The sequence below is a fragment of the Dipodomys merriami genome, unplaced genomic scaffold, assembly GCF_024711535.1.
Source record: "Dipodomys merriami isolate MVZ:Mamm:240054 unplaced genomic scaffold, mDipMer1.0.p SCAF_17, whole genome shotgun sequence".
Taxonomy (NCBI): Eukaryota; Metazoa; Chordata; class Mammalia; order Rodentia; family Heteromyidae; genus Dipodomys; species Dipodomys merriami.
The window spans coordinates 8957551-8969879 of record NW_027203048.1 but is presented as its reverse complement, the minus strand read 5'-3'; the positions used below and the strand labels follow the sequence as shown (position 1 = coordinate 8969879).

The 12329-nt window shown below is 40.7% G+C and overlaps 1 protein-coding gene across 1 annotated transcript in view; it reads right to left on the bottom strand.

Moving 5' to 3' along the window:
- Rab10 (RAB10, member RAS oncogene family) overlaps nucleotides 1–12329 on the bottom strand; it is a 73143-nt gene that overhangs the window by 12283 nt on the left and 48531 nt on the right. Inside the window, exon 3 of the mRNA XM_070025166.1 lies at nucleotides 3507–3645. Within this exon, the coding sequence (XP_069881267.1) occupies nucleotides 3507–3645 (139 nt within the window). The remainder of the gene's footprint in view (nucleotides 1–3506; nucleotides 3646–12329) is intronic.

The window sequence follows — 12329 nt, the reverse complement described above, 5'->3', positions numbered from 1 at the left end:
AGAGTTCAAGGCCCATGACCAACAACAACAAAAAAAGGATGGGTGTTCCTCAAATGGTAAAGTACCTTTCCTCGTTACACCTCTACCATATCAGAAAAGCTATTCAAAATGTCAACAAGGTTTTCAAACAGATATGACAAGCATTCTAATACCCAGCATGGACACATTTCTGAGTTAAGCAATAACACATTCCCTATCAGTCCAGGAAACTTCCTTAGTATCTTCTTCTTGGTTTCTAGTTTCTTCCTTCTTAATCATTCTCCTTTATAAGCACTAAAGAGCTATGTGGCAAGATTAAGGAGGGGGAAATACCTGAAACACAGCTGAGACGGTATTTCGGGAAAACAAACCCAAAACTCCCCACCAGCCCCAACCTCTGGAGACAGGATCTTGCTATATATATCCCAGGCAGACCTGGAACTTACAAAATAGCCTAGCCTGGCTTCAAATGTCTAAGTCTCCCACCTCACCTTTTAGTGCTAAGATTACTAGCATGTACTACCACAAAACAAAACAGTACTTTTTTTTTTAAATGCCAGTCCTGGAGTTTGAGGTCAGGGTATGAGTACAGTCCCTGAACTTTTTTGCTCAAGGTTGGTATTCTACCACCTGAGCCATGACTCCCAACTTTTTGGTGGTTAATTGGAGGTTAAGAATCAAATAGACTTTCCTGCCTAGGCTGGCTTCAAACCATGACCTTCAGATTTCAGCTAGAATTACAGGTATGAGCCACTGGAATCCAGTTTAAAACTTTTTTAAGGGAAAGGGTCAAGAGGGGAAAACTGGGAGAAAATGAGGGAGGAGATGATACTGTTCAAAAAGAAATGTACTCATTACTTGACTTATGTAACTGTAAACCCTCTGTACATCACCTTTATAATAAAATTTAAAATAAAAAAGTTAAAACCTTAAAAAACCTTTTTTTTTAAGGTTAAAATGATTAAATAAATGGTTATAGCTAGGATCACAGGAGAGTCCCAACAAAAAAGATCAGGCATGAGGAGGGTTAAGTAGGCTCTGCTGCAAATCCAGCATTCAGGCTCACAGAGCTTCTCTCATACATTTTCATTTTTTTTGCTGGTCATGAGGCCTGAACTCTGGGTCTGGGCACTGAGCCACCTTCCCAGCCCCATACATTTTCTTTTTCTTTTCTTTTCTTTTCTTTTTTGGGTCCAGTCGTGGGGCCTGAACTCTGGGCCTGGGCGCTGTCCCTCAGCTCTTCAGCTCAAGGCGAGCGCTCTACCACTTGAGCCACAGCACCACTTCTGGCTTTTTTCTTTTTGCTTATGTGGTGCTGAGGAATCGAACCCAGGGCCTCATGCATGCAAGGCAAGCGCTCTACCACTGAGCTACCTTCCCAGCCCACATTTTCATTTTTTGTTTGTGTGTTTGTTTGTTGTTGCTGTTGGCTGGTCCTGGGACTTAAGCTCATATTCTGGGCACTGTCCCTGAGCCTCTCTGTGTTCAAGGGTAGTGCTTTACCACTTGAGTTACAGCTCCACTTTTCCTGCTTTTTCTGTTTATGTGGTACTGAGGAACCAAACCCAGGGCTTCATGCATGCTAGGCAGGCACTCTATTACTTTTTTTTTTTTTTTTTTTTGACCATGGAGCTTGAACTCAGGGCCTAGGCACTGTCCCTGAGCTTCTTTTGCTCAAGGCTAGCATTCTACCACTTGAGCCACAGTACCACTTCTGGCTTTTTATGTTTATGTGGTACTGAGGAATTGAACCCAGTGCTTCATGCATGCTAGATAAGCACTTTACCACTGAGCCACATTCCTAGCCCCCTACATTTTCTTATATCATCATACACACACCTCTTTTTCACTTTGATACATGGAACTTGTGTTTACAACCAGACCAGGTAAAATCATACCAAGTTTAAAGGTATATAACAGAGACATTCAAAAAGAGGTATGCTTATGTAGAAGTTTGGAAAAATTCTCCAGACTGTGGAGAATTACTGAAGGTACTATATAGGGAGATGAGTTTAGATGACAAGATTTCTCAGTTACATTACTGACATTTCAGGCCAGGTAACTGAAGGACAATGTTCCTTGTAGGGTATGCAGCAGCAACCTTCACTTCTACCCATTTGATTCCTTTTTGCCCAAGTGTAACAAAAATAACTTTCTCAATGCCAAATATTCTTCCTGAGACTATTTATTTATTTATTTATTTATTTATGTATGTATGTATGTATGTATGTATGTATGTATGTATGTATGTATTTATGTATGTATGTCCGTTTGTGGGGCCTGAACTCTGGACCTGGGTGCTGTCCCTCAGCTCTTCAGCTCAAGACTAGTGCTCTACCACTTGAGCCACAGCACCACTTCCGGCTTTTTTCTTTTTGCTTATGTGGTGCTGAAGAATCGAACTCAGGGCCTCAGGCATGCAAGGCAAGCAAGCGCTCTACCACTGAGCCAACTTCCCAGCCCCATGAAACTACTATTTTAGATAGAAGTGATGTACATCATTAAATAAGACAGAGGCTCTTACTCCAAAGGAGTTTTTCAATACTTTAAATAATTTACCACAGCTGTGTGCCGGTGGCTTACGCCTGTAATCCTAGCTACTCAGGAGGCTAAGATCTGAGGATCGCAGTTCAAAGCCAGCCCAGGCAGGAAAGTCCATGAGGCTCTTATCTCCAATACACTACTAGAAAAGCGGAAGTGGCGCTGTGGCTCAAGCGGTAGAGCTGAGGGACAGTGCCCAAGCCTCATGACCAACCAGTAATAATAATAATAATTTTACCACAAAAAACATTCAGAAACCAAGGTGTGTTATACAAACACAGGATTGAGTTGTTTTGATGCACAAACAGTAACAAGAACCTAAGTCTTATATTATAAAAACTGGAGCAAAAAGGGTACCTGGTTGTATTACAGAATGAACAGGAGAACAAGTTTCCTAAGGATTTGTCTACAGCTACCTAACAGCTCTGGTCCAAAGCACCTTTCCCTGAAGATCCCATAGTATTTAATACTTAGGTACACTACTCATGTACCCAGTCAAAGCTAGGCTTTAAAGGACTGGCCAAAGTGAAATGGTAGGGCAGAGGCAGCAACAGGTACGAGGAATAACTACAACAAAAAGCTTTAAGCTTTTGGCACAGAAGACACACTTTGACAAACAACTTTATCTTACATAAAACAGTTTACCTTCTTCACATGCAATAATACAGAACTACTTTTTTGGTAGAATTTTTACTCTATTAGTAGTTATCTTTTAAATGTCTAGAAGCACTTTGCATTCCTACAACTTGATCATTTTTATAGTAGTGATGTAATTTTTATCCAGTTAGTTACTCAATAAAAATTCAGTGAGAAATAATTCATTTAACAAGAAGCACTGTAAAAACCACTGTCAGCACCTTTCTTGAGGCCATGGTAAAAGACAGCTGGATAGTTTTTAGATAATGTAATAATAGTCTTGAATAGAGTTTCTAGACAGACTGTCAAAAGTTGAGGAAGGAAGTGTTTACTCAGTTTCTAGGTCTTACCTCATCTATGTTTCTAAGCCATTTGCTGATGTTTTCAAAACTTTTACCATTGGTGATGTCATATACTAGCATGATACCCATTGCTCCTCTGTAGTAGGAGGTTGTGATGGTATGAAATCGCTCCTGGCCTGCTGTGTCCCTGAAATAAAGCCAATAATTGTATTAAGCATTTTTATATTTCTGTATTCCATAGGAAAGACAAAACAGAATACCTTAGTAAAATAGATTAAAAACCACTATTTACTACAAAAAAAAAACCCAAAACACTAATTTATCTCTGTTTTGAGAAAGTTTCCCTATGTAGGCCAGGCTGGCCTCAAATTCATGAAATCTCCTACATCAGCCTCCTGGGTGCTGAGATTACAGACATGTACAACATGTCTGGCTATACACATTAGCTGGAATAAACTAATATCCTACCCACATTGAATGAAAATCTGAAAAGAAAAACTAAAACGTGACACAGAAAACTCAAAATTTAATCAATACAGATAAGCACCATAAAAATCCTTAGAATTCTGTTGGGCACCAGTAGCTCACACCTATAATCTTAGCTACTTAGGAGGTTGAAATCTGAAGGTCAAGGTTCAAACCCAGCCCAGGGAAGGCAAGTCTATGATACTTTTACTTCCAAATAAGGCCATAGAAAAGCCTGAAGTAGAGTTGTGTCTCAAGTGGCAGAGTACTAGCAATGAGCAAAAAAGCTCAGTGCAGCACCCAGGCCTGAGTTCAAGCCCCAGGACTAGCACAAAAACAAAAAAGGCTAGGAATGTGCCTTAGTGGTAGAGTGTTTCCCTAGCATGTATAATGCCCTGGGTTAATTCTTCAGTACCACATAAACTCTTCATACTTTTTTTTTTGGGGGGGGGGGGGAGAGTCAGTCATGGGGCTGGAACTCTGGGTCTGGGCACTATCCCTCAGCTCTTCAGCTCAAGGCAAGTGCTCTACCACTTGAGCCACAGCGCCACTTCTGGTTTTCTGAGTGGTTTAGAGATAAGTGAGCCATCGATGCCCAATGAGGTTTAATGCTTTCAAGTCTTAGTTTAACATCTTGCTCCAGTAATTATATACTGTCTTTTGCTGGCTTCCTGCTTCCTGCTTCATTCAGCCTCCCAAGTACTAGCATTACAGGTATGTACCACCACTGCTGGCCAGATTTTTTTTCTTTTTTTTTTTAAACTATGTATGTACTTCTTTGTGTATACGTAGTTCTTTGCAATTTATCTCATGTACACTTTGACTACAAACAAGGTAAAGAGAATTGCTACATCACCCTCCATACCCCATAGTTTCTAAACTAGCCAACTTATGTTTTTGTGTCTGCTTATCGTTTTTCAGAATGTTATACCAATGGACCCATGCAGTACAAAGAGCACTTTTTGTAACATAGTACTCTTGAGAGACTATCTGTGGTGGTGTGTGTAACATGAATCTCACATTTAATTGCTGAGTAGCATTCTATATGGTATGAACACATCACAATTTGTTTAATCATTCACCCAAGGAAACTGCATTGTTTCCAGTTCTGGGGAGTTACAGATAAAGTTCTATGAACATTCACGTACAGGTTTCTGGATGGACATGTTTTCATTTATCTGGACTAAATGCCTAACAATATTCTTTCTGAGTCACACAGTATGTAATTTAACTCCCTAAGAAACTGCCAAACATCCCCTCGTGGCTGCTCTACCTGACTTTACCAGCAATGTGTGAGGGACTCCTGGGGCTGCACCAGCACCATTGCTGTCATTTTTCAAGTTGTTTGGCTGCTTGCCAGTGTCTCATCACCATTTAAGTTACATTTCCTCATGGTTAAAATGCTGAACATTTTTGTGTATGTGTGCTTAGTTGCCATCTATGTATTTATTATCTGCTCTGATGAAATGTCTGGCCCATTTTCTAACTGCATTTTGTAACTTTTAAGAATTTTTTTTGTTTGTCAGTCCTGGGGCTTGAACTCAAGGTCCAGATACTGTCCCTGAGCTTTCCCTATCAGTTAAGTCACAGCTCTACTTCTGGCTTTTTTGATGCTTAACTGGAGATAAGACTCACTAGGATTTTCCTGCCCCAGTTGGCTTCCACACTGACTTTCAGATAATAGCCTCCAGAGTAACTAGGATTATAGGCAGCAGCCACCCATGCCTGGCAAGAATTTTTACATATCAGACCTTTGTCAGATATTGTAGTTTACAAATGCATTCCCTGGGTCTGTAAACAGACTTCCATTCACCTAACCACCTTTTTTTATTTGGGGGGGGGGGTCGGTTGTGGGGCTTGAACTCTGGGCTTGGGCGCTTTCCTTCAGCTCTACAGCTCAAGGCAAGTGCTCTACGCTTGAGCCACAGTACTACTTCCAGTATTCTAGTGGTTTATTGGAGATAAGAGTCTCAGGGCTGGCTTTGAACCTGATCCTCAGATCTCAGCCTCCTGAGTAGCTAGGATTATAGGCGTGAGCCACGAGTGCCTGGCTACTTAACCACCTCTTTTGTAGAGCATATGAAGACTCATGGAAGAGAATAAACATTTTGCAAATAATGCAGAAAGAACATCTATAATTCAGTAACAAAAGGTCACATGGTCAAATTTTAAAGTAAGCAAGGATGCCGATGACTCATTCCTGTAATCTTGGCTGCTCAGAAGGCTGAGATCTGAGGATCATGGTTCAAAGCTAGCCCAGACTGGAAAAGTCTTTGAGACCCTTAACTCTAATTTACCACCAAAAAGCCAAAAGTAGAGCTGTGGCTTCAGTGGTACAACACCAGCCTTGAGCAAAAAGCTAAGAGACAATGCCTAGGACCTGAGTTTAAGCTCCAGTACTGGTGTTCACACATACATGCACGCAGGCACACACACTCTCTCTCTCTCTCTCTCTCTCTCTCTCTCTCACACACACACACACACACACACACACACACACACACACACACAAAATGAGGATGTAGAGGTGTGGCCAAGTCAAGGGAGCACACAAAGAAAGCCTTAAGTTCAAGCCCCCAGTTTAAATAGTAGGTAGACAAGCTGGGCACTGGTGGCTCACGCCTGTAATCCTAGCTACTCAAGAGGCTGAGATCTGGGGATCGTGGTTCAAAGCCAGCTCGGGCAGGAAAGTCTGTGAGACTCTCTTTTTTTTTTTTTTTTTTTTTTTTTGTCAGTCGTGGGGCTTGAACTCTGGGCCTGGGCGCTGTCCCTCAGCTCTTCAGCTCAAGGCGAGCGCTCTACCACTTGAGCTACAGCGCCAGCGCCACTTCCGGTTTTCTGGTGGTTTATTGGAGATAGGAGTCTCACGGTCTCTCCTGCCTGGGCTGGCTTTGAACCGAGATCCTCAGATCTCAGACTCCTGAGTAGCTAGGATTACAGGCGTGAGCCACCAGCGCCCGGCTTCTGTGAGACTCTTATCTCCAATAAACCACTCAGAAAACCAGAAGTGGTGCAATGGCTCAAATGGTAGAGCACTAGCCTTAAGCTGAAGAGCTGAGGGACAATGCCCAGGCCCAGAGTTCAAGCCCCACAACCAAAAAAAAAAAAGATAGGTAGACAGACAGACATAAGCAGAGTCAAATAGACATTTTCAACAAACGTCCAATACACAAGAAGAAACTCAGTCATAAATGAAATAAAAATCAAATCCACAATGAGATCCCACCTCTACTCTAGATGGCCAAAATCAAAGACAGTGGCACACATGTTGGTGAAGATATACAGAAACTGGAATCTTCATACATTACTAGTAGCAGTATAAAATGAACTCATTCTGTCCTTTCTCCAAAACATTAAAAAAAAAGTCTACTTCTAGGTATAACCAAGAGAAATGAAAAGAAATATTAAAACAAAAATTTATACATGAACAACAATATTATTCACAATAGCCAAAAACAAATAATTCAAATGTCCACCAACTGATGAATATATAAAATACAGCATATGCACTGGAATATTATTTAGTCATTAAAAGGAATGAGCAAAAACCAAGGTGTAATGCACCCCTCCAAAAAAAGGAATCAAATGTTAATATATGTAAAACAAAATGAACCTTTGATAAACACAACACTGTAGTAAGTGAAAATATCAAGGCACAAAAGTCATATATTGTATGACTCTACATGAAAAATGTCCAGAATAGGAAAATCTATAGAAACAAAAAGTATATTAGTAGTTACTTTAGTAAAGGGGGTTGAGAAGGTGGGTTATAACAAGTATGGAATTTCTTTTTGAGGATAAAAATGTTCTAAAACTGTAACAATTGTACAACCTTGTGAATAAACAAAAACATAGATTTGTACAATTTGTATGTGTGTGCACGCGCGCGTGTGTGCCAGTCCTGGAACTTGAATGCAGGGCCTGGGCACTCACTGTCTTAGCTTCTTTGACTCAAGGCTAGCATTCTACTTCACGTGCTATATGTAGCTCTACTTTTGGCTTTTTTTGGTGTTTAACTGGAGATAAGAGTCTCATGGACTTTCCTGCTTGGACCGACTTTGAACCACAATCCTTAGATTTCAGCTTCCTAAGTAGCTAGGATTACACATTTTAAGTGGATAAATTACATGCCATGTAAATTATGCTTTAAAAATCCAATATAAACCAAAATAAAAATACGGCCAGATTTAAATAAATACCAACTTTCAATGGCAACCTAAAACAAGAATCAACTCTATGGGTTTACATAGCATTAGAGAATTTATATCATATTTCAGCCCCCATAATTTTGGGCACCTTTTCCTGAATCTGCTGGTAGCTATTATCAAAGACTGCCATAGCAATATTGTTATCCTGAGCAACTTTGTCAAGGCCATCTTTCAGTGCTTCCTACAAGACATAATGCTATCTATTTCACCACTCTCTACCCACTACACCTCACCTCCTTAAAGAACCAAGGTAGGGGAATTTCCCACTCAGGAGTGCGCCTACTTCCTGTGAAGACTTACGCTAGAGATTGCATCAGAGCACCTGGGCTCCAGCTTTGGCTTCCATATAGTGTTTTTACACAATGATTTATCTCCATTAGAAAGAGGAGCTGATGCTGGGTGTGAGGAAGCAAGTCCAAGGATGGTGAAGAAAGGCCTCACTGAGAAGGGCCTTAAGACATCAGAGAGATAATAATGGAGCAGGGAAGACTGATAATAGTGGGGTCAGCAAGGACTCTGCAAGGACTGAGCTTCTTCTATAAAACAGGGAGTTTATCAGAGGGATTGGAACAAAGAAATGGCTTAATCTGGGTTTAAGCTAAGTCATTCTGTGAACTGTGTTGAAAACACATATGGATCTCTGCGTGGAAGCACCCAGAAGCAGAGTTGGGAGTTAATGTAGTACTTATGAAAAAAATTGCCTGAGAGCAGGCTGTCAATTCTCCTAGGTTTGGTCCTTAAATGGCTTACGGCACATACATGTGTATACAACAATTTTTATCTCCATCATTTTCTGGGTGCCGGTGGCTCACACCTGTAATCTGCAGGAGGCTGAGATCTAAGGACTGTAGTTCAAAGCCAGCCCAGGCAGGAAAAGTCTATGATACTCTTATCTCCAATAAACTACTCTGAAAAAGCTAGAAGTGGTGCTGTGGCTCAAGTGATAGAGCCCTAGCTTTGAGCACAAAAAGGCTCAGGGACAGAGCTCAGACACTGAGTTCAAGCCCCAGAACTGGCCAAAAAAAAAAGGCAGCTTTATGGAAAAATTATTCTGTTCAGTATAATCTGGATTTCCCTCTAATTTAGGAAAATAACAGTGTAATTTGTTGTAGGTAATTCTATCTTGGTTGCCAAGAAAGTTAAACTAAGTAAATGAGTTGCAAATTTCATCTTTGCTTGCTTATTTAAATATTGGGACCTGAACTCAGGGTTTGGGCACTCTCCCTGTGCTTCTTTTGCTCAAGGCTAGAGCTCTACCACTTAGAGCCACAGCTCAATTACCAGCTTTTTCTGTGATTAGAGATAAGGATTTCACAGACTTTCTGCCTAGGCTGGCTTTTAACAGCCAACCTCAGATCTCAGTCTACTGAGTAGCTGAGATTATAGGCATGAGCCACCAGGCAAGCACCAGACTTCACTTGGCCTTTTCACACAAGGCAGGCAGGCATACCTCTATTTTCCTCACTGTTTGTTTTTGTTTGTCTTGTCAGTGCTGGAACTTAAATTCAGGCCCTGGGTGCTATCCCTTAGCTCTTCAGTTCTGTTTATCTTTTATTTATTTTAAATATTTAGTAACTATAAATAAAGGATACCTGGGCATAGTGGCTCACATCTGTAATCTCAGCTTCTCGGAAGGCAGAGGTGAAGATTATTTCAGCCGGGCACAGGTGGCTCACACCTGTAATCCTAGCTACTCAGGAGGCTGAGATCTGAGGATCACAGTTCAAAGCCAGCCCAGGCAAGAAAGGCCATGAAACTCTTATTTCCAATAAACCACCAGAAAACCAGAAGTGGCACTGTTGCTCAAGTGGTAGAGCGCTAGCCTTGAGCTGAAGAGCTGAGGGACAGCGCCCAGGCCCAGAGTTCAAGCCCCACGACCAACAAAAAATAAATAAATAAAATTTAAAAAACAGTATAAGGTAACAAGCCTACTCCCTTAGAGAGGCCCCAACTCTTCTATTTACAATGGAGGCTGGAAACATACCAAGTTAAAACATAGAGTGTATAGGACCCAGGTTTTCTATTAGTGTCTAACAACTTTAGTGTAAGAGGTATAAGAAAATGTTCATTTTGATTTCGTTCCAAGCATTAACTATTTGGAGAGATCTTCCACAGTATCTGAATCTGCATACTACCCCCCTTACTAGCTTATATACGCATACTTCCTTGTTCCCATTCATTCACATCACACAATTAGCAAATTATATACATATTTCAGTGTGAAATCCATGTCTAAATTCTCCACTGAAACTGCAAACACTGCAAAATGGTTACTTATTTAAACCTACATCAATAGCATCTAGCGAGTTTTCTACTACAATACCACGAGTTATGAAACACCAACATAAAAGATAATGAATTAAAATTGGCCCCTCCTAAAAGAAAGGCAATGACTAGTTTGTGTTCAGGGTAAGTTTGCTTTGATCCATGGTACACTACTCTCTCTGTCCCTTGACTGCTGTCTCCTTCATCTCTCAAAGTGTCTTATACCTATTTTCCCTCTTTTTCTGACCACACCCTTCTGATTGTTTTTAGTGTTCTATAGCCCATTTTCGAGCGTGTAGATTTCATATTTATTTTTTCAGCATAATGGTCTCTGCCCACAACATATCTTGAATCTTCTTGATCTCAAATGATCCTTATGAGTCATGTGCCTGGACTCTCATCTTGCCAAGCTCCATCAGTTGTTAAGGCAATGACCAACTTATTTTAAACCAAAGAACAGGGTCCTTGCCTCACTACCTCTAAATATCTGGTAACCCTGAGCTCAGGACCACCGCTGCTTGCATGCTGTATACTGGACACATTGGTTTTAAGTCTGCCTACACACATATGCCCAAATCTAATCAAATCTAATAGGTTCAAACTAATAGGCCCTAAACACACGTTAAATATCTAAAGAACAATTTCACACTTTCACAACTTCCCTTTCTGTCACAAAATAGGCTTTAAAGCTTGTTTCTAAAATCATTCAATTATTGTCTGTTATTGTATCTTCCCAGTCTACTTACTGTGATCAGGTTTCTAAAATTATATTAGCCAATGGCAGAATTTTCCTTACATAAAATAAGAGCTACAGCTGAATGCTGTGAACTACTACTTTTCCCTATGACATGTCATAGGAGTGATATGTCCCCTGGAACTAAAATAGCTTGTTTCCTTAATTGTCAGTCTCATATGTGGGGTCAGGGAAGCTGTGTACTCTAGCTGCCGTTATGTTGGTTATTTTTAGTCTGGGCACTGAACAGGCCAGAGGCAACAACAATCTGTTCTGCAAGACAAAGGCCACACATTTCATAAACTTTTGGGGGTTTTGTTTTGTTATGGAGGGTGATATAATGAAATTATTTATTATTTTATAAAAGTTACATGTTGTTTTTTGTTGTTGTTGTTGGTCATAGGGATTAAACTCAGGGCCTGGGTACTGTCCTTGAGCTTTTTTGCTTAAGACTAGGGCTCTACTACTTTGAGCTACAGCTCTACTTTGTTTTCTAGTGGTTAATTGGACATAAGTCTTACGGATTTTCCTGCCCAGAATGGCTTTGAACTGCCATCCTCAGATCTCAGCCTCCTGCGTAGCTAGGATTACAGGTGTGAGCCACCAGTGCCAGGCCTAGAGCACTATTTTAACAAACCTGGGTTTCTTTAAAGAGCTATTAATATTTATGCAACTAAAATACCTTGATAGTTTAAATTATGTTTACCTTCATCCAAAAAGACCTCCCCCCAACCCACCCCCAGTCAAATAAGAAGCCTGCCCACTCAGAACTTCAATGAGGTCAAGAGAAAATAAGAAAATAAATATACAATCAACATTTGTGATATATCTCTATCCGGTAAGTAGGGGGTGACAGAGAATGGGGTAAGGAGGAGGGAAGTAATTTAGATAGAGAAGGGAGATTTGTTCTACTGAAGACATGCTTAAGGTGAGAAGGGAGGTACGGAATCACAGAAACCAACTAAAGTCATTCAGCCAACAGTTATTTACTAAGCATTTAAATTCGCCTGCCTGTGTTCCATACAATGGGAATATAAGCATAAAACAGACAATGGGATCTATCCTCAAAAGGTTTACATTCGCTGAGTGTGGTGGCTCACCCTATAATCCTACCTACTCAGGAGGCTGAGATCTGAGGAACACAGTTAAAAGCCAGCCAGGGCAAGAAAATCCAAGAAAGTCTGTGAGACTCTTATCTCC